A 23,713-nucleotide genomic window follows, 5' to 3' on the forward strand; every position below is an offset into this window, starting at 1 on the left:
CAACTGTGTGAAGTTGGCTTCTCGCCGTGACTTCCAGGTGCACAGTGTTGTTTCCTGCACTTCATGGGTGAGTATGAAGAAATGCATTCATTTCTGTCAGGAAAGGAGAGGAGCAGAGGAGACATGGCTCCAGACTGAGGAAGGACAGGGGACCTTTGCTCAAGGAAGTCTGCTATCAAGGGTGCTGGAGATAATAAGGCACAGAGACCCTGATGTTTGGGGGTTTTAAAGGGCAAATGATCAGCATTCACGTTCACCTTCCTTTCATAGTTACCTCATCAAAGCACATGAATATTACTCTCTTAGAGAATCTATAAATCCCACCGCATCTGTACTTGAAGGGTTAGCTAGCAACTACTGTCATGTCACACTATGGTGTCTGAAGCAAAGACTTGAGGCAAATGCAGAACACCTTTGGAGGTCTTAGATCACTGCTGGTGTTTTCTACATGCTAGACCATGCTGTTCTAGCATGACCATGATAGATCATCCATAGATTCTATGTCAGTGATCCTAACTTAAACCATTGCAAGTTTGGCTTCCCCAAACTATGATGTATTTAACACTAAATAGAAGTGAGGAGCAGAGAGTCTCACATCTGTAAACTTACCACTATGCTGCAGCTCTGTAGGAAAGCTGTGGTGCAGGACACCTATAAATGTTATTTTTTTTAAAGATTTTACTCTTAATTATGTGGGGGTTGGAGGCGGAGGGAGTCTGTGAGTGCAGGGACCCTCAGAGGTCAGAGGCCTCCATCTTGCAGAGCTGGACTTACAGTTGTGGTTGTGAGCTACATGGAACAGTGCTGGTCACAGGACTCAGTCTTCTGCAAGCACAGTGCACACTCCTGACTGCTGTGTCATCAATTCAGCCCCATAAAAGTTCAGCAGCCACCAGTCCAAATGATAAGATACATGACTAAAAGCTTTATACAATATAAACATAATAAAATGAAGACTAACAAAATTTTCTCCTTAAAGACTTACATGTTTGGCAGAAGTCCTCTTTCACCAGACCTCCCCCTTCCCCAGTCTTCCCTTGTATGTTTCTAAGCAAATATATCTAATATGTTGGACATATTAGAGATTAGACAAACATAAGGTTGTTTCAGAGTTTAAAGGAACTCATTCTTAACTTCTCTAGCTGTGATTCTTTTTAAGTGGAGGAAGAGTGAATTTCTGTTCCTGATGCTTTTCTCAGAATTTCAAGTCATGCGCCATCAGTGAACACTGCCATGTGGGATACAGCTCTCCACTCACCTCTCACAATCAGCTGACTCTGGTGTTCCACGGCTGCCGCCTCGTTCCTCGCGATGCAAGTGTAATTCCCATTGTGCATCAGAGAGAGGTTGGAGATCCTCAGGGAGCTGGTGAAGTCAATGTTGTCAATGGTTACCCCGAGGCTTGCTGGAATCGGCCGGCCATCCTTCTGCCAGGTGATGGTGATGGGTAAGTCCCCTGAGACCACCACACATGGGATGAAGACTCGCTGCCCAATGGAGAATCTTGGGAACTCAAAAGGTTGGATGAAAGGTGGGACTAGAAAGGAAAAGATGACAAAGCAAAGACAATAATGAGTGGCTGGTGTTTTACATGTGCCTCTTTTTCTTCAGCCATTCCCCCATGAGTGTGCACAGGACTGTGGGTTCCAGTGTCAGCGCTCAGCTCATCCACATGACTAACTGGTAACAACTGTAAACTACAGCTTCTCATCTTAGGCAGTTGGGGTGATCCACAAATCTTAATTTTGCAAGTTCTGTAGATAGCATTTTAATTTATGAAGAGACCCATGACAAGGTACCTGAGTTTCTGGACTGGCTGCTAATAGAGCTATCAGTCTGGCCAATCAGAGACTAAACAGTCTAGAGGGTTCTTTCATAATTTAATCCCTTTACAAACTGCTCTTTGTCTTCTTGCTTCTAGACAATACTTCCTTGGGTCCTTCTTTGATGATCTTGGTAACTCTTTACATCATAGACTAGTCAAAGAGAGGCAGAGGAGCCATGTTGGAACCCTAGGAGTGGGGAGGTTATTAATGCATGGTCTATGTTAGCATAATGGGTAATTATTATTCATGACCTCACTGTATATGGGAAACTGAGCCTCCAATGTGTTTCTTTGCACTTGGACTTGGAATGAGTTTCTCTTTTTAGGAGGGCTCAAGGCATTTGCATCAGGCTAAGGTTGGTGCATATATTGCTAGTTGTTATTGTATTTTTTGCAAGCCCCCCCCCCATTTTTTTAAAAAACCACATGTTTTTAAATTCAAGGGGTTGGAAATAACATATGATGCAAAATTGATTCCAAAGCTCAAAGCAACTTGTGAAAAAAAAAAAAAAGAATCAAACAGAAAGAGAATCAGACACCAAGCTGATATCCATAGGGCCATTAATCCACTATAGAATCAGTTCTGTTATCAACTTGAGGGAGTTGTAAGAGACACGGCCCAGAAGACTAAGCATAGAACCATGTACTCAATCATTCATTCATTTAATGAAGTGTTCAGCAAGCACGTGTCATGTGCTTGGCCACCATTGTATGTGCTGAGCCCAGCAATAACCACAGAGAATGGGCCTCTGCCAAGTGCAGTATTCATGAAGACGTAGGCAGCAGATAGCAACTCAGCAGGGTTGTGGCTACTTGGGGACTTGACATTATTACTGTTGCTACTACATGCTCTCGGAAGCAGCTGCCAAAGAAGTCTGGATGGCAAACACAGCCCAGAGCTAGAAGGACTAGTCCCGAGGAGGCTTGAGTTTCATTTTAACCAGAGAAATTTAGAAACAAACACTGCACACAGCCAATACCCAGAGCACCACAACTCTCAATATGGGGTCACCTCTTTGGCTCTACAAAGAGCTGATCTGACCCTGATGCTAAGGACAGAGCCTCAGGAGGATGTGGAATGGGACAGGTGGGATGTGACAAGGTACACCAGCAACAAACTGGGTAATGGTGATAGGCCAAGGAGACTCGTACTTCTTCACATCTTGCCCCAGTTGGTATAAATGTTTACTACATGTGCAAACAGTATTAACAGTGACTGGATTTAATGCTTTGTGAGATAAAGGATTACACTATTCATCCTTGATTTTTTTACACACAGAACCCTGGTGATTATCATACTTAGACAAACATGGCACCTTATTGCCTCGGTGCTTGCTGTCAGAATAGCAGATCAGTTCTCCAGGGTAGGAGCTTCAGAACTAGGCTGAATAGTTTCACACCCAGCCTTGCTTAATATCTGCATTTAACCAGTTTATGGCCCTTGGTTACACTATATATAAAATGGCCACCAAACTGGAGTCCTTAATCAGTTAGCACAGTGATTTAATAACCCTAGGTAGTATCTAAGTGAGTTTTTAAGCATTTGATTCAGATCATGTGTCTTTAAAAGGAGAAAAACCAACAATAAAAACACAATGAAAGAATTAAATCTCCCTATGGGCTTTCATAGAAAGAAAACACACAGAGACATGTGCATAATACATATATATGTACACACATATGTGCATAATACATATATATGTACACACATATGTGCATAATACATATATATGTACACACACATGTGCATAATACATATATATGTACACACACATGTGCATAATACATATATATGTACACACATATGTGCATAATACATATATATGTACACACACACTTAATTTCCATTTTCCATGTCCAACATGGAAAGTAAGGCATTTGAACTTTTGTGTGTGTGTGTGATGTATGTATATATGTGGTATGTGTATATGTGTGTACATGTATGCATATATGTGTATGTGGTATGCATATATGTGTATGTGGCATGTGTATATGTGTTATGTGTGTATGTGTATATGTGTGTATGTGTGTGGTATGTATATATGTATCTGGTGTGTGTGGTGTGCATATATGTGTATGTGTTGTGTGTGTGTGATGTGTATATATGTGTATGTGGTATGTGTGTGTGTGTGTGTACACTTATAAAAGCATGTGTGCACATTGGCAGGAGAGCAATCTAGGCTGTTGTTCCTCAGAAGCATCTATTCTGCTATGAGACAGGATCCCCCTTTGGTCTGGACTTCACCAAATATATCAGGCTGGCTGGCTAGAGATCCCCAGCGACCTGCCTATCTCCACCTCCCCAGTGTTGGGGTTAGTAATGCACATACCTGTACTTGGTCTACTTCATGTATATACTGGGATTGAACTCATGCCCTTGTGTTTGCAAGATAAGCACTTTACTTACTAAGACATCTCCCCCACCCAAGGAAGGGGTCTTAATATAACTATTTAATGATAAAACAAGTTTAGAATATAGGCTGTCAATAATTGTAAAACATAGCAATGATCCCTTATACTGGGAGATTTCTAAGACAGAAAAATGACATGTGTATACTATTTCCTAACAGTAGAGAATGAGGATTGCTAGGGTTTCCTGGCTGCCTGGCTAATCCAGGCTCAGTAGTAAAGACTCTATCTCAAGGCCAATATATCCAACATCCTTCTCTGGCCACCCCATCCCAACATCGAATGCTTTCCAAAAATCTAAAATACTTTATCAACACATGAAATTACAAGGGACACAACTACAGTTTTGTAAGTAATGACAGGCATGGACTTGAAGCCACACTGCTGATGACATATGCATTTAACACTGAGAACCAGTACTACAACTGGAAAGATGATTCGGTGGTTAAGAGTAGTGGGCACTCTTCAGTCCCCAGCACCCATGTACTGGCTCGAAACCATCCACAAAACGTTGAAAGCATCACAGTCATGTTTGCATCTGATATTGTGCTGGTCACCTGCCATATTAGAATGGGCCTCCTCTTAAAAGCAGACTAAATACCTGGACCAATTAACTTTCTTATGACCTTCATGTTCACCAGGCACATATGGTACACATGTAGACATGAAGGGACACTCGTCTATACAAAATGAGATAAAATAAAATATAAAATAGTAAAATTAAAAACTCCAGAACACCAATGTCAACAATAATGTGTCTGGCATTGGGGAGCACTGTTCTGAGCACTGTACAGGAGCACTGTACTGGAGCATTGTTCAGGAACATATTGTCCCCATAGTTAGTTTTTTTCAGTTACTAATGTAAAAATCATATAATAGGTGGAGACTGAATTAGACATCATGGTTAGTATATTTAAAAAGGTAAGAACTCCTATTTAAAATGTAATGTATTTATAGAAAGTGAACATGCCCGGAATAGTTAACCTACAAAGTTGTATGATTAAAGAAGCAACGAGTAAGGGGAATATCCTTCCCCAGATGGCATTGAGGTCACGTTTGCATCTGATACTGTGCTGATCACCTGCCACATTAGAATGGGCCTCCTTTTGAAAGCAGATTAAATGCCTGGACCAATTAACTACCTACACTACCAATGCGGTCTCTTGCTTCGTTAAAGTTACATGTTAGATGACAAACATGTTAGATGAACATTCTCTTTGAGGCTCAGTGCAGAGGTGCAAGGCTCAGGTGTCCCTTGTAATTGAACCAAGTGATGATGATGATGATGATGATGATGATGATGATGATGATGATGATGATGATGATGATAATGCCACATCTCCTTTAACAACTTTTTAAAATGTTGAACCACATGATCAGGATATTCTGACTATTCAACTAGTTCAGAATATCCTTTTAAATATGAGGTAAAACTCCCAATCCAGCTGACAGAAAAAAGCTGGCAATATTACAGGAGTGGGGATTCTGAGTGTGATATACACTGGGTTTTGACATAACCTTTCTGCAAGAAGTATGTAAATAACTGCTAAATGTCATCCATTACCAGGTTTGTGTATTTAGGATGGCAGGGGCCTCTCTTTACGGGGCCGAGAGCCTCCCACTATTGCAAATGCCAGATTCCGCTCTTCTTCCTTCTAAACTCGCACTAGGAATATTAAATCAGGTTGATCCATTTCTGCATTTTTACCCTCAACAATTAAAACTATATTCTGTCTAAAAAAAGGAGCCTGGTATATTAATGAAAGCTCATGTGTTGAGTGCAGGCAATTATTAATATTATCTCATCTCATAGTTTCAGAGTGGTGTGGAGAGTGAGTGTACTCACCCTTGTGAACAGTGTGGAAGCCAGATATTGGTATTAGGAAGCCTTAGTTCAACGGCTTCTCTACATCGATGTTGAGACAAGGTCTCTCAGTAAACCAAGGACTTACCATTTTGGCTAGAATGACTGGGCACTGAGACCTAAGATCCACCCATCTTCCTCACCCCAAGCACAGGGTTACAGGTGCTGGTCCCAACACCCACAGTTTTGTGGTGTTGAGATCTGAACTGAACATATAAAAACCTTTGCCTTTTAAATCTTCCAGGAAACAGAAATGGACATCTCTCTTCTCAGCCCGCTTCTTCCTATTTCCTTCCCCTGCTTTCTATAGTAAGTTATTTCTTCTCATTCTCCAAAACCTTTTCTTCATACTTGGTGTGTGCAGCATCTATGTGCATGGTGTTTATTTCTGTGTGCATGTGTTTGTGTGTGTGTGTGTGTGTGTGTGTGTGCATATTTCTGTGTGTACATGTGTTTGTGTGTATGTGCACATATGTGTAGTGGTGGAAGCACATGTGTATGAAGAAGTGTCTTCTTCAATCATTCTCTAGGTTGTTTGAGACAGGGTATATCCTTAAACTTGGAGCTCACCAAGTCATCTAGACTGGCTGGTTAGCAAGACCCAGGGGCCTTCCTGTCTCTGCCTCCTCATGCTGGGATTACTGCTGTGCCAAGTTCTGAGGGTCTGGACTCAGTTCTCTTCTTGTGCAGCAATTACTTTATCAACTGTGCTATTTCCTTAGCACCCTGTCCTTTAACATCTGGCCTCCTTTTGGGAGAACTGCATCTTCCAAAATCACCTCTATCTTCAAATTCTGTACAGCATGAGGAGGCAATCACTATGAACAGCCTATCAGAGTTCAGTCCCAATGACATGATGTCTGAAAGGCCATGCCCTCATGAGATCTGGTCAGGAATTGCCCAGGCATCTCACTGGCCACTGGCCATGCACATGCCAACTGTAGCTACAAAATGAACAGCATGAGGCTACTGACCTGCTGGGCTTGCAGCCAAGACACTAGCCCCAGGCTGTTCACAGAGAGGCACGTCATGCCTTAAATCTCTCTACCTGTAGAATATGACTCATTAGAACATGGCATCTCGGACACAGCTGAGTCTTCTACTCACTACAGGAACCTGCAGTTCAAAAGTTTCTGTAGAACGCATCCTGTCGGTGCTTATATAATTTTGTGGTTTGCATAGAATCACCCAGAAAAGGGGAAATAAATCAATTTCCTCTCTTTTTAATTTCCTACTTTTAGTGGAATAAGTATCTTATATGTTTTAACTGCATAATGATTTTTGGAAGAAGATTCTTAGGGTTGGTGGCAGATATGAGTTTATAGTCTTGAGTTGTGAGCCACTCTGATGTCCTTAAGAATGACTTAAAATAGAGAATGAGGTTCATATGTCTGAGATGTCATAGTCAGGATATAAATAGGAACAGACACATAGGGCAATTTAACTCTTGGTTTTTCCCAGCCGTGAGGGAAATGGTACCAACACATGGTCTTGCTCAAGTTGCTAGAGCACGCATATCATCCCTAAGTTTCTACATGGGACTCATTCTCCTGACCTCTGGCCAGCAGCTGGAGTAGTCTCACAGTGAGTTAGACTGTGGGTGGGGTCTGCCTTGCTCCGGGAGCAAGGGCACCAGGCCAGGATTTAGGATGTGAGATGCAAACAAAAAGAATAATATTGCAGCCAGAAGAACTCAGACTGAAGCACACTGACAGAAGCTTGGCCTTGTGTTCGGCCTCTCACTCTGAGTTGCCCTTAGGCTTCAAGAAGAACTTATATTAAATGACACTCAGATGTTGACCTAGAAAAAGCAAGGACAGTGGGAGCCGCCGGGGCATCCTGAAGTTCTACCTGCTGTGGGGATGGCGGGGGAGGACTGGGGAAAAAGGAGACACAGTTCCTGGAGCTTGGTGCTAAAGTCCCTTGGGGGTTGAGTTGTAGGATTTCCTTAACATTGTGTCTTGGTACACTTCCAATAGTCCAAAGCATGTAGAGTCTGTGATGTTAATAATCCCGGCTTTCCGATGTTTATGACTTAATTATTTATGACTTAATTTTTAAAAGATATTTATGACTTAATTAAGTAGGATTTGGGGGTGTATTTAAAGAAATTTAGGGGTGTATTTAAATCATGTTTTCTCCCTTGAGTAAGGCTTGTACATATCTCTCTGAGAGCTAACTTCCCAGAGAATCAGCCTACAAGAGGATGTACTATGTGAAAGTGAACATATACCTTCATCAGTAACCATCCAGGTAGTTTTGCAATGCTACCTGTGGGTGCCGCATCTTTCCACCCTTGTTGCTTCTACTCAGTTTGGACTCTGATGGAAGAACATGTGGGCAAGCTCTCTTTCAACTGGGCCCTTCTATACCTGAGCAAACAATATCTTGTTAATTTTCTCCAGAACAGAAAAGGAAAGATGCTGTGGAGGGGATCACAGTTTTGACATGTTTGAGATTTTTTTTCTTGTTTCCTTAGAAAGAAAAAAAAATATTTGGACGTATATTTGGATAATTATTTATACTTTGCACTAATTTTATGTATATACTACATGATTTTGAATACTTGAAAAAGTTTTTTATTCTGACTTAAAATATCATTATTAGGGACAGGAGAGATGGCTCAGTGGCTAAAGTACCAATTGCTCTTGCAGAGGACTTAAGTTCAATTCTTATTACCTATGCCAGATGGTTCACAATTGCCTGCAACTCCCAGCTCCAGGGGAATTTGAGGCCCCAGCCTTAGTTGGCACTCACATTCAAATGCAAACACACACACACACAAACACACACACACACATAAACATACACACAGAGGCATGCACACAGATGCACACACATATACAATTAAGAGTAAAATAAATCTTCAAAAAACAAAAAAAAATATATCCTCACCTGAACATGATGATCAGTACTATATGAATGTTTCCCAGAGTGTATGTGAACACATGAATGTAGGCATGTGTATACACATATATGTGTATGTACATATTTGCAGAAATTAATTATAGCTTTTACAAGAAAAACATAATTTTACTCATTTAATGTCTTCCTTTCTCATCACTAACTGCTTCCTTAAAAGTTCTGTTCAGCAAGCATACCAAATATTGAAACACATTACTCCTACATTAACAAATTTCCACTGAATTGAAGACCTGTGTGTTTTGACACGATAGTGAATAGTGTATGTTGTTTCCTTTGTCTCTATCTAAGGGAAAGGACTTGGAGACGATTTTAATGAAACATTCAATCATGTGTTCCCCTGAAAGACATCTGCTTTCTCTCCTAGAACAGAGGCGGAGAATGGGCAGGAAAGCAGCCTTTAGGAGAAACCTTCCCCTGTGGAGTTAGAGAATGGGATCGTGACAACCCCATCATGCTGGGGCCTTCTTAGACCCCACCATAGTACTGACTTAAAGGCAAATGTAAATCCCCGCTTGTGACACTAAGTTACCACAGGACACGCATTGAATGTGTAACCTGCATGTTGCTGTCCCTCACTGTTTCTTCTCTATTGGTTATAAGAGAAATTATACATTCCCTAAGTAGCTGTTGGGAAATCAATGAAGACACTTAACAGATATTATTTTTTGGTTACACACAAATGACCTCTGCAGACAGGACTGAAAGCATAAAATAACCTGGAAATGCTAGGCTTTGTGTAAAAGATACCATGAGTCTCTCTAGAAACTAGAGAGATAGCAAACTGCAGAAGGTGGTGGCAGCCATAGAGAGAAGAGTTTCAGGTCAACAGAGCGGAGTCTGGACACTTGTGGCAGTTGATGACGTTCAGGGTGGGACAGCAAATGAGCAACTGTCAGAGATCTGTTTCTTTATTGGATATTTTATTTATTTACATTTCCCACAAACCAAAGAGTACTATCATAGATCTTGAGGACAACCTGCTAAGGGTATTTCTGGGCCAGAGACACATGACCAGAGTTGCCAGGAGGTCTTAAAGAATGTCACCATTAGAAGGTGACATCCCAGCTGCTTACCAATAAGTAGATGGAAGGGTGAAGATCTACTCTCAGCACTGTTTTGCTTTTAAAAGCAGAGTCTTGTTATGCAGCCCAGGCTGGTCTTGACCTCTATATCTCAATGCTCCTGCCTCCTAAGTGTTGCAATGATAAAAATTTACTACCATACCAGGCTCGGTACTGTTGACAGTGAAAGTGAGTTGTGTGTATGTGTGAGTGTGTGTGTGTGTGTGTGTGTGTGTGATGTCTACATGGTATATGTGCACATGTGTGTGCATGAGGAAGCCAGAATATGTCAAGTGTCTCACTCTATCATTTTATATCTTATTCCCTTGAGACAATCTCTCTCTCGGCAAACGTGGAGCAATGTGGACAGGCAGCAAGTCCCAATGATCCTCCTGTTTCTACCCTGTATTATTGGTGTGTGCCCCTATGCCCAGATACTTACATGGGTGCCAGGGATTCAAACTCAGGTCCTCATGTTTGCACAGCAAATGATGACCTATTTATTTACTAATTATGTCTCCACTATAATTTAATTTCATCTCAGGTCAGGCCCCAGTTTGTTTTCACCCAGTTTTCGTCACTGTTGTTTTGAAACAGGGTCTCACTTTATAAACCAGGCTGGCCTTTGACTCACAGCCCCAACTTCCTGCCTCAGCCTCTTTAGTGCCAGGATTTCAGGTTCTTTGTTTTTTAGAAAGCAACATTCTTGGCTTTTATGGTAGCTCCTTCATAGATACTTTGACTTCATTGCTCCCTGCTCCAATCCCGACTTCCCCACTCAGCATGAGTGACTACAGAAAGACCAACCATGGGTTGTGCTGGAGTTGACAGCCTTGGCTACACTCCTTTCTTTTCTTCTGATCCTCTGATTATGTTTCAACTCCATGACAGAGTCACTGTGAGCATTAATTAAGATGGCACATAGGAAAGTGTTTTGTAAACTATGAAGCTTTATATCAATATAAATAGAAGGTGACATTTTTTTTTTTTTAAATCTAGCAGGCAATTAACTTTCTTGGCACTGTTGGTCTATAGCAATTAGAACACTCAGTCAGGCAGCATTCAGGTCCAGGAAGGTACTGACTCAGGGGAAGAAAATGCTTTGAGATGTGCTACATGTAAAACTGAACAAGATTAATTAAGAGTCCTGATCTTTCCTTCTGCCCGTGCATTGGAAGCCGGTACAACCCCACTACTAAGTGTTGACCATATTTCAAAACAACTTAGCATTAGTCACGATCAGTAATTGATAGGTTGTTTGAATCAGTTGTTGAGGGATTTTTCCTCCCAAATCAGACATATGTGACAAAATAAGCTCAAGGGCCATAACTATTATTTAAAAAAAATATATAGTGAAAAATATTCTTTTCCCTAATGTCCTCTAAATATATATGCATACATACATGTATGTATACACACATGTACACATGCACATAACATGCATGTGTATGACTACTTATACAGCTAAATATTCAATGTCTTGGATGAGTATCCTTCAAACAAGATAAGAAATGGCTTGCTTTTATAGGAATTGATTGAGTCAGACCCTATTTCCCAGGGAAATCCTGTGTGTGTGTTTGTGTGTGTCTGTCTGTGTATATGTCTCTGTGTATTTGTGTGTCTTTGTGTATATGTATTTCTGTGTGTCTGTCTATGTGCCTTTGTATGTTTGTACCTCTGTGTACTTATGTGAATGTCTATGTGTGTATGTGCAGTCTTTAAGACTAAAAGTTATTTGTTCATTGGCCCTTGTTTAAATTTGTGTATCTGAAATTTAGTATTAAAATATTTATATCTGTTTATATCTAAACGGTCATGTTTCCACCAGGTGCTCTTGAAGAAAATATCTTAGTGGCAATCAAAGACCAATGAGAAGGTTAGACCTAACTTCATAATGATCAATCATTAGATCAATCATTAGAACTTAACCATAGGATGGGTAATTAGTAGCTAGCTACATTATAAGTGATTTTAAGCATTTTCAAATGTAGCTTACAGATCCCTGGTGATAATTGTGCACATGTGAAGGTGTTCACAAGAAGAAAGCCTCTTCCATTACAATGATGAGATGTTAGCTTCCTGTCTCTCTGCCTTATTTGCACTGTTGCCATCACTGTGGTGGATGAGACACTGGGGCCTCAGTATGAACTAAAGCAGTGACACTGAGACTCAACAGTGTCACCAAGGGTCCCTACCATGTGCCCTATGGCTTTGTTTCTGGATCTAAGTTGGTTTTGTTTGATTGCTTGTTGGAAAAATGGCCAGAGTTCCAAGTAGTGTGAGAGGACAGTCATCCCCAGGGAGAGCACCAAGGCTGTGGGAGTTCAAGCCCCTAGCTGCTTTGCTCGTGAAAACTTCTTCTACTCAGAATGGCTCCCTAAAATGATAGCCACGGAGACATGTGTATCTGGCAGCCAATGTTGGAAGAAAGAAAAGGGAAGTTGTCAACTCTTGGGATCACAATTGATGATGCCACAAATAACAAAACTCAAGTTCCAGTGCCCAAGAAATCATGTGATACTAATTATGTGATGCTTCGATGTTGTATGACGAATTGTGTTAATATCCAAAAAAGCCTCACACCTCAATGAGCCAGTCATCTGCTCAGCCAATCAAAAGATGGTATGTGGGTGCAGCATGCCTCTAAAGGTGTGGTGCATCTTAAGACAGCAAAGTAAAAACATTCAGTAATGTGGCTTCCAAGTCTCCATGGCAACACTCCCCTACGATGCTGCTGTGACTTAATTTTCTGCACCGTCATCACATGCTCAGGTGTCTAGTGACTGATTATGTATCTTGTTTGATTCTGTCTCTCCTGAGGAGGAGAGCTCAAAGGCAAGCTCACAATCTCAGTCACTATCACATCCAGTGCTCAGGGTTGGTGCCCAGCAGGACACAGATGCCTCACAAGTGATGGAACAGCACCAGCAAAGGACCTTGTGTCATCAAGGTTTAAACAAAGATTTATAATCATTTCAGGAAAATTAAGGCATGGAACAATTTGAGAAAGATTAAAAATGCCTAGATACAAGTATCCAATAGCATGACTTATTTCATAATGAAGGAACATTTTGCATGATTAGATGTATTTTTAGATTTTTATTTTAGAATAAAAGTAAATCTGATATGTTTTGAGGTAAAGGAGGTTGGAAAGATCCATGTGAAATGTTCATAGCTTTGCTACTGGGACACTAAAAGACAATTCCTAGCATACTGGGAGAAGTCTTGACAGCTTAGAGAGGCAGCTCAGCCTGGAGGGTATTTCACACCATCTGCAAACTGTTTTAAAACACATCAGAACCTTCTTTATGGTGTATTGCATGTAAAGTATATTACATTGATGCAAAACATTCATTTTATTCTTCACTGAGGAGACTGATTTGAGAAGAAAAAAAATGGCTCCCAAAGAATCTGCTGTGTGTCCTTGGTGGACCCAACAATTCATTGCTTGTTGTGGGCAAAGGACTTTGAGGTTGTATTGCCAAAACCTCAGAGATTATCCTGGTAGTTGGAAGCCAGGATTGTATATGTACATGAGGCAATGGCCAACTTACTCAGAAAGACTGGATTGCTGTTAACCATAGCTCTTCTGTCCACTCAAGATGAGAACTCAGACTTAGAGTCCTTGTCTACTGTCAAAAATCTCTTCCTCTTGGGATCTAAATAGCTCACTGATGGAGTCTTCAGAGGAAGAAAGATATATGTTCTAAAACGATCTGATAGAAAATCAGATAGCCAAGCCAACAGTGTACCTTCTGAACACTCCAACCATCAGAGAAAGTGGCATCAAGTTCGAATCCTGTGAGGACCCAGGATCGTATAGACAACATTTAGCACCTTTTCCATCTCTCAAGTGTTCATGACTATCCAACTCTACCCGGATTCTGAGATGGCCCCATCTTAAAAGCCAGCCTTGGAAAGCAGCGGCGTGGGGCGGGTAAAGGGACAGGGTTACCTTTCACTGTTACGTGGACACTCTGGCTAGTGGAGAGCTGTGGCTGCACCAGCACATTACACGTGTACTCTCCCTCGTCAACTTCTTTCTGCACATCTGAGAGTTTCAGTGTCCCATTGTTCTCAAACGCCACCTGGCGGTGGTTGAAAGGAAGCAGGTTAGCATTCTTGTACCACTTGATGGAGTAATACGGATAGCCAATCACGCGGCAGTGGATGTACGTGTCACGCCCCGCTATCGCAGTGATGTTTTTCATTGGTCTGATGCTTGCAGGCCCTGGAGAGACACAAGAAAACTCTTGAAAATAATTTAAGGGTACATCTCATTGGAAAAAAAATGGGTACACTTTCTTTTGGTGAAAATAAATCATTTTTATGTAAGCACACCTTTTTTTGTTTGTTTCAGTTACTTGGCATTTGGCATTTTTCTACTGTGAAGAAAAAGTTTTATTTTTCCTCTTACTACTCGCAAATGAGTCAATGAATGTTAAAATTTCTTATCATCAGCTACGTCTATGAAAATATTTTGAATTATAAGATAAAAGACAGATTCACTAATTAAAAAAAATAATTAACTAGTCTACCCTGCACCGCTATGGTCTTCTGGTGAAAAGGCTAACAGCAACTGATTGACTCTGTCTGGCGGATGATGAAGATGAAGGTTATGCGGCTGTGAGCTACAGACTTGAGTTAGGTACCATGGATGTGAAGGCTTACCATGGAAGTCGTGAGATAAGAGAAACAGAGGAGGAAAGGGCATGCAGAGCATAAACCAGGAAAGGAGAGCTTCAGTGGATAGATGTTAGAGGACAGAAAGTAGACAAGCTGACTACAGAGACCAAAATGCCATTTTCAACACCGCCGTTCAGCGCCATTCCTGAGTAGGAAGGAGAGGGCAGGGAGAGGGAGGAACAGCTCCTCCTTTGCGCATTGCAAGGCTCAGCCCAGGGCATGCAGCACCCATCCCACTACAATGATTTGTGTGTGTTTGTTCGAGGAGCTGATTTGACAAGCACCTCTTACGTTTATTCGAGCCTGGTACAGGACGACTCCAGCCGAGTTGTTGGCAGTGCAGCGGTAGACACCCCCATCCCGGACCTGGGAGCTGGAGATATTCAGGTAGCTGACCACGTTCCCCTCGGACGTGATCATTTGGCTGATGCGGTGGCCGCTGCCCTTGAGGATGGGGTCATCGTCCAGGGTCCAGGTGACCGTGGGCAAGGGTGTACCCTTCACATTGCACACGAGGGACACTGGCTCTGCCGGGCTCACCACTTTCTCGCTAAAGGCAGAAATGATTTTGGGAGTTCCATCTGCAGGGAGACAAAACAGAAAAGGACGTGGTACATACACGTGACAATCCTCTGCTAAGTTCACCGTTCATGCTCAGGAGAGAGGGCACTGTTTGTCAGCACTGTCCCAAACAGCCTTGCACTTGGAAAACAGTTTCCAGGGGACACGAATGAATGCAAGCAAGGTGACATCCCTTTCTTTATGGTCTAATGGGAAGGAAGGATGACGCAATCGAGAGCTCATGCTAAACGCTGAGAGATCCCATGACTGCAGTTCAAGACACATATGTTCCTCCCCAAAGCCACAAACGAGTTGTTTGCACACCCCAAAGCTGCTTTGTCTATTTTCCCCTCAGTTATTTGTAGAGATTGCTCACAGGGGACCATTTAGAATAAAAAAGACAGAGACTGAGAGAAATGCTCTAACTTTTTCATACACATTTTACTTCTCTGCATCCGGGTTCCTGAATCCTCACTTCCTCATGCCAGCTCAAGATTTTACAGGTGGAGGAGGCCCTCAGACAAATTTGTTTCTTAGGTGTGCTCTTGGGATTTCTATTTTCAGTGATGAGAACTTTGAAATGTTTAAAAAAAATTCACCAGTCCATCAGCATTACATCTTTAACTACCAGGAACCTAGAATATTTTTTTGTATTTTGACTGAGATAATCTTAAAGGACTTTTTTCTTTTCTTTTTTTTTTCTTTTTCTTTTCTTTTTCTTTTCTTTTTTTTCCTTTTTCTTTTCTTTTTTTTTTCTTTTTCTTTTTCTTTTTTTTTTTTTTTTTTTTTTTTTTTTTTTTTTTTTTTTTTTTTTTTTGAGCCAGTTGCAAATATCACATCGGTCTCATGCTTCCTTGTGTTTAAGTACATGCTGTCTATTTCTACCAGAAATATGGGGACATTTTTGGTTGGTTGGTGGACTGATTAGTTATGATTGCTTTGTTTTTTATTTTGTTTTATACTGTGGATTGAACCTAGGGCTTCATGTTCGCTAAGAAAAATTATGGTTTTTAGTGTTGATTCATTATTTTTGTGTCTTTTTTTTGATGAGAGTCACTCAAGTTTTTTACCCATTCTTTAATTAGACTGACTTTGAGTTTTGGATTTGTAGAACTTTTAGGTTTATTCATTCTCCTCTATGTGTATAAGTATTTGCCTGCATATACGTATGCATGCCACATGTGTATAGTGTCCTTAGAGGCTAGAAGAGTGTGTCAGATCCCCCAGAACTGGAGTGGTAAATAATAATGTGGGTGTTGGGTACTAAGCCTGGGTCTTCTGCAAGAGCTGTTCTAAACAGCTGATCTGTCTTTCCAGCCCTGACTTCTAAAATATATCTGGAATGTTAGTAAACATATGCAAAATAACATAATTATCAATTTATCAGGTATTCTTCACAAAGTATCCATGATATCTGTCAGACAGATATACACTATATAGAACACCCATTAGTGTGTGTATCTCAAATAGTTTCTCCCAGGTATGGTCCCCCTTATACTTTTGTCCTAGTGCTAAATCAGGAACAATTCTGGATTTCTTTAAGATGTTTATGGCTTAACATTATACATTTGAGTCTGAAATTTATATCAAATTAATTTTTATGTCAGCTCTGAATGTTTGAGTCCCTTAGTAGCTTTCCTATACACTTATTCATATGACAATTGGTTATTGAAAATGTTTCCTTTACCTGTTATTGACTATCCTGTATCCTCGTGGAACTCAACTGGCTATGCATATGTGGACACATCCTGAGATCACACCTGCCACCCTTCCTTGAGCCATGTATTTACCTTGGTCCATGTAGCTTCACAGTGAGGTTTCAAAACTAGTGAGAGGAATCCTCTAGGTTTGTTCTCTTCTCAAGCTTGAATAGCTTTCATTCCTTTTTATAAATGTTTTCTATTCTTTTTCTTTTATTATTTATTTAATATATGTGAGTACACTGTCACTGTCTTCAGACACACCAGAAGAGGCCATTGGATCCCATTACAGATGGTTGTGAGCCACCATGTGGTTGCTGGGAATTGAACTTAGGACCTTTGGAAGAGCAGTCAGTGTTCTTAACCACTGAGCCATCTCTCCAAACCCTAGTTTTCATTCCTTTAGCCTCTTGTATTTACATTGTAAATCAACTTCCCATTCTAAGATGTCAGCTTTTATATGTCAACTTTAAACTCATCCTATACATCATTTTTTTAGATAAGGTCTCACTCTATAGCCATGGTGGCCACAAACTCATGATCCCCTTATCTCAGCTTCCCAAGTGTTGGGTTTTCTTATGTGTTCATTCTTTGTAACCACATTTTCCTTTAAATCATTAAAAGTATTTCAATGAGTGTAATAAGATTCCTTGACTGTTGATCCTGACACATGGGTTTCCTCCAAGTCTTTATCTGTTGTCCACTTTTGCTTTATTTTGTTTGCCAATTGGTGTTGCTTTCTTTTGGGTATTTCTAGTGTTTTAAGGTATAGAATTAGAGTCCATCCACACAGCAGTCCATACGTCAACCAAGCTTTCCAAAGGGACTTATATGAAGACTCAGGGACTCTCTCCTGGTATCTTTCCTTCGTGTATTCTTGCCCCACTCACCGATGTGTGGGTGCCCTGCCCCTCAGCTCTGTAGGCTCCTGCACTTTGCTTTTCTTCCAGTTTCAGGGACACCTGGCCTTGGAAGGGTCTTCAGAGGAAAGTCTCTAGCTCCCTGGCCCTTCATCCACCATTCTGTTTGCTCTGGGGTTTTCTCAGTTTTCTACACTAAGTTTGTCTATCCTAAATATCACCAGTCTCCTGTGCTTGCAAGCTTGCCAGACAGGTGCTGTTCTTCACTCCTAGAACCTGAACCTCTTATTCCTCGTTTTCATTTTCTGTTTCCCAGTTATTCTGGTTTAACTATAATCCTGCCATTTTGAGGTTCTAGGGATTTCAGCTTCCTGGCAAAGCCCCCCAGATTTTTCCACCCATTAACATCCATGGAGAGTCCACTGTAGGCTAAGATTATTATAATTTTATTTTAATCCAGTTCTTATGGCAGGAACTATGGGAGCTGCCTGACAGGGTGCTGGTCGGATATAGCTGTGAGTCAGGTACTAGATGCACACTCTCTCCTTTGTGACATTAGCACCATCACCTTTCTGAAGAAAGAAAAATAAAATGAATTTTCTTCTTCTGAACAGAAACTGACATGAGACTAAGTTGGGGTGTACGCTTGGCACCCCTCACCCATCTCTTTCTATTCAGGTGACTGGCTTTGAGGAGATGAGAGTACTCGTCATTCACCCAGTGAGACCCGAGTGTCTTTGTAATCTGCCCAGCTGTCATTCTGATAATGGAGGCTTTTTGACATCACTGTGGATGATCAATATGCTCTTTAGGTTTTCTTAGTTACCTGAGACAGTTGCCGAGGTAACGGGTCCTAGACAGGTAATCTTTCCTCTTCCTTTAGCAAGAAGCTAAAAATAATGACTCTGGGAGGACCAGGGTGCATCCTGACTACCAGAACCAGATCCATGCAAATTGATTACTTCTGCTCTTAATTATTATGTGCGAAGTGGTGTCAGGCATTAACACAAGCACTGGGGTCTTCAGGTCATTTCTCCTCTGCATTAAGAAACTCACTGTCTGCAGAAATGCTTGCATCCTCACTGCTAAGCTTGCTACTTCTTACAAACTAGCTGAGGTTAAAGGTTCTATATTCTCTTAGGGTTGGGCAGATTTAAACTTACGTGTATTAATGGGTTTTACTGATTCTATCCCCGGGCTATGGAAAAAATAATTCCATCACTTTCACCCATTGGTAATGGATGGATTTTAAATGATAGTTAATGATATAATTCCCATCAAGACACATGAATACACAGGCGGGAGCCACTTCAATTATCCGGTGATAAATATATGCCTTACTTAAATGTCACCTGTCACAGCTTCATTCCCTAGATGATGAATGGACTTGAAGATTTGAGTACTCAGTAACCAATTAAGAAAAGCAAACAGATCATGTTATTCTACCCCAAAGCAATTCCACACACCTAAGTCTGGGACATTCTGACCAGACTACAGACAATGGCACCAACCAGAAGACATATTTTCATCCAAATAAACATTCTATTGAAATTGAGGTCATTACAACTTTCTTCTTGGGTGTTGGGATAATTCTGTCCATGCCTCCCAGCTCAGAAAACATTTGCCCATATCAACTGGAGACATTTCTGTGTGTGTGTGTGTGTGTGTGTGTGTGTGTGTTGTATGTATGCATGTGTGTGTGGTCACAACTTGGAGGGGTAACTGTTGGCATCAGGTGAGCTACAGCTAGAGATGCCCCTAAACATCCCACAATGTATCTATCAGGTAGACCCCAGACCAATACCCTACTTATGCATCATACAGCTTCTAAACAAGGCATTGCTGCATCTAGACATCTAGAGAATAATGAATTGGTAATAGAACCCAAGGCTCTAGGTTCAAAGGCTGATCTTTTTGACAAGTAACTTTAAATATGACTAGGAAGCATTCATACAATTCCAGGCCACACTTCTCAGTTAACACTGCCCCACCCTCTCTCATCAGAACACAGCCTCACCCTTGTCTGACCTAGGGAGGTTAGAGTCACTACATGGAGAGACAGGAAGTGGCCTGTCTTCTCCCATGAGTGGGTCTGCATGACTCTCTCCCTGTCCTATGCTCCACTGGATTCTGTTTGGGATGTACCCTCCAATGTTCCCTACTGACCTTCAAGGACCACCTGGACATAGTCTTGAGCAGATAGCTTGTCCTTGCGTACAAAGCACTGGTAGGCACCCCCATCACTCTTGACCATGTGATCCATTATAAGGTTTGCGTGGTTGAGTCCTGTGATCCTCACGTTTTTTCCAGGGTTGAGGATTTCGCCATTTCGGTACCAAGAGAGTTCCTGGTCTTCGTTTCCTGTCACACTGCAGGACAAGGAGACCTGGCTGCCCACGCTGCTTTTAACCTTTCTGGGACTAATGGTGGCTTTCAGTGGCTCTGAGGAGTTAGATAAGAGATAGAAAGAAAGTAAAACATTACAGGGTATTGATACTGTTTAAATAACATACTGGGCTTTTGCAGAAGCCAAGGTATAACTGCCAGGGCTCTTCATTTGGGTCCCACATTGCTGTTTGGGGGCTCCCATGGAAGTGGTTTTGGGGATAGCACACCAGTGTTTTTTGGGGTACCACTTTGCTTGGAAACATTTTCCTTGCTGTTTTCTCTGGGGCTCTTTCTCTCTCTATATGAAATAGCACAATGCTGGTCACACTTCTTCCTCAGAATACATGTGATAGTTTTGATCTAAAGATACTAAGAAATGCAATATGCTAGTTAGTAACAGGAACATGAGTATAGAAAGAATATAAACCCTGACAGCTTTGTCCCAGGGGAGCACTGATGGCCTAGCCTTAGTCCATTTCTATGTTTGGGCCAATAATACCAAGAAGAGGACTAGGTTCAGATGTGTGACCATAAGCAGAGTTTTATGTTAATATGTTTGCTCACCGGAGCAAGGATGGAACTCCAGTCTTTGAAATTCCCATTTCCAATTCCACAAACTTAACTCAAGAGAGCAACTTCTACAGAGCATTTATTAGGTATCAAGGTTTACAGTCACTGGTGAGACAAAGATGAGCATATATTTTGTACTATAATTAGCATGTGCCAAAAAACCACCCAACTATATATTCCTCATGTATTGCTTGAGCACTCTCCATATAGGTTTCTGTGGAGATTTTGTTGTCATTCCCACTGCCAGGAGATGAAATAGTTATTAAAGGAGTTGATGTGTCTATCCACCTGACACATGAATAGAGCCAACAAGCCCCATCTGCCTTGTTCCCAATGTCTCAGCTTCCCAGAGTACAAAGTCTCCTGTTCTCAATGTTTGTGAATTACAAGAACTAGAAGATTGTTATGGCCAAGTGACATAAGAGATATGTAGCAAGGTCCAGAAAATCCTCAGATGTCAAGAATGGCTAGAACAGAGACCAGAGAGCAGAAAGACGGTTCCAGAGAGTCTGGACCACATGGATTAGAGTATGGAAAACAGATATGCCAGTGTCAGATTTGATTTGGATGCAACAGAAACTCTTAGAAGTATAAAAGTGGGAGGCAAACTGCAAAGGCAATTTGAAACAACTTTATAAAGTGGGCCTCAATATTTTGAAATAATTTTAATGTGTATGCATATGTTGCCTGCAGGTATGTCAGTGCACCACATGCATGCCTAGTACCAGTGGAGGCCAGATGAAGACACTGAATTTCCCCCAAACTAGATTTATAGATATAAGCTGCCATGTGCGCTGGAAATTGAACCAAGGTCCTTTAGAAGACTTGCTAGTGCTTACAACTGCTGAGCTATTGTCCCAGCCCCATAGAGTAAAATTTGATAAAACCAACTAAAGCATGCCTGCAATCCCAGACAATCAGGAGGTTCTGGAAAGAGGGCCACAAATTCAAGGTTAGCCTGAGCAATTTACTGAAACCCTGTCTCAAAAAATAAGATTTAACAGCAAGATTGGGAGCATAGTTGACTGAAAGAAGCCTGGGTTCAAACCCCAATACTACAAATGAAAAATTATTGAAGACTACTGACTAAGTAGATGGCTCAATTATATGTCTTCGGGAGACCTGATGGGTCCCATGATGATGAACACTGGGGTGGAGAAAAGTAGTCACCAAGGAGGTATTGTAAAAGGAGTGGAGGTAGATATTGGAGTCAGCCTCATAAAGGTGTAGATGACAGCAGGGAAGGTCCAGTGTCCAGGACTTGGCCTGTCTGGGACAATGAAAGTACAGCTCAATGAGAACCCAAGACTTAAAATTTGCTTACAGGAGTAAGAGGGGGAAGGTGCTCCTAACAAGAAATGATATTCGGCAAGCTGAGTTTGTGGTGACACTATTCTGGGCTTGTACACCATACGGTTGAAACGTCAGCTGAGCCCTTTGCATAAAGCTCATAGCTACACTTACCTGTCACCTAAAAGAGGCCAGGCATGCGTATGGACCTGTAACCCAATAGAACACTTTCCATCAAGAACAGAGTTGGGATGGAAGATGTGATCTTCCACGGGCTGAATGAACCTTCCAAAGGAAGGAGGGATTGGTGAGAGGTTCAGAGGACTTCTCTGGAGGTGGCAGAGAATTGCAGCTATAAAAGCAAAACAGTAGGAACATGCATCTTTCCCCAGATACTGTTCAAAATACAGCTAGTGGGAAATGTCTTCAGATAGAGAGGAAGCGAGACAACACTGGGAGTCAGAGCTGAAGACAGGCACAAGAACGTGTCTTCAAATAATGCTTTATGCTGGAGGAGGAAAGAAGGGAAATTTTAGACATGAGAGACTGACTCCACATGGAGGGGCAACATAAGTAAGGTCACTTGTACTCTGACACAAGACAATTTTCTAAGGAATTGAAGGAATTTAGATTCACCGTATATATTAAAGCAAAAAATGGGACATATGACCAGAGTTTCATTGAGATGCCCTGAACACTAGCCTAAGAAATAAAGTCACTTCGGTGTGGAACAAGGACCCAGAGAACTGTGTTAGCAGAAGAGTGCTTGGAGTCTATTGCCACAGTTCTGCTAGCCATCTGATGTCAAATTGTTTAACCTAGATGAGACATAGCTCTTCAACAGTGGTGGGGGATACTCTTCCATTGCTCAACAACCTTAGTCTGCACACATGGACTCTGAAAGCATAGATGGTTCCAGATGATCATTTAAGTCCTTAATTGAAACTCATTTGCCTAAGACACTGTGAAGGCAGAGCCTATGGTTGACATCGAAGCAGCCATTCTACACATAGGCGATAGTTTGGAAAAACCATGCTAACACAGTGCTTCTGTCTTAAGGGTGAGAACCTTGATGTTTATCCTGTTTAGCTGAATTTCTCCAGTTCAAAAATACATTTAAAAGGTAATTGTAGGTTTTGTCAAGGAAGGGAAATCTTCTCTGGCTGTGGTTTTGTTGCACCCTCCTGGTGTGATGTTGGCCAATTTATTCTGTTTTAGCTTCTATATGAGTAAATTTGAAGATGTTTGACTAGGTCTGAGTACACTCTACAGCTATACCCTCCTGGTCCCCAGTAGGTTATCAGCATCTTCTGCACACCCCTAAAGTCTGTGGCCAGGGTGGAATGAAGAGAGATCTTGGGAAATATGAAAAGAAAATTCTCTAAAAAACAGTACAGGGGCAATAAATTGTCTCATCAGCTAAAGCCATTTGCTGTAGAGCTTCACCAGCCACGTTTGAGCTCTGGGATCTACAAGGATGAAAATAGAGGACCAATTCTTACAGGTTATCCTCTGACGTCTACAAATGAGCTATGGCATGTAAGTACTTTCTCAGCACACAAAAGAAATAAATG

The 23,713-nt window shown here is 41.4% G+C and overlaps 1 protein-coding gene across 4 annotated transcripts in view; it reads right to left on the minus strand.

Moving 5' to 3' along the window:
* Dscam (DS cell adhesion molecule) overlaps nt 1-23,713 on the minus strand; it is a 559,889-nt gene that overhangs the window by 211,618 nt on the left and 324,558 nt on the right. For all 4 annotated transcript variants that reach the window (XM_076943217.1, XM_076943216.1, XM_076943218.1 and 1 more), the window contains exons 6-9: nt 20,058-20,333; nt 15,055-15,351; nt 14,040-14,315; nt 1,259-1,537 (exon numbers count right to left, since the gene is read on the minus strand). In XM_076943217.1, coding sequence (XP_076799332.1) covers nt 1,259-1,537; nt 14,040-14,315; nt 15,055-15,351; nt 20,058-20,333 — 1,128 coding nt within the window. The remainder of the gene's footprint in view (nt 1-1,258; nt 1,538-14,039; nt 14,316-15,054; nt 15,352-20,057; nt 20,334-23,713) is intronic.

This window comes from Arvicanthis niloticus, chromosome 12, assembly GCF_011762505.2.
Source record: "Arvicanthis niloticus isolate mArvNil1 chromosome 12, mArvNil1.pat.X, whole genome shotgun sequence".
Classification (NCBI taxonomy): Eukaryota; Metazoa; Chordata; class Mammalia; order Rodentia; family Muridae; genus Arvicanthis; species Arvicanthis niloticus.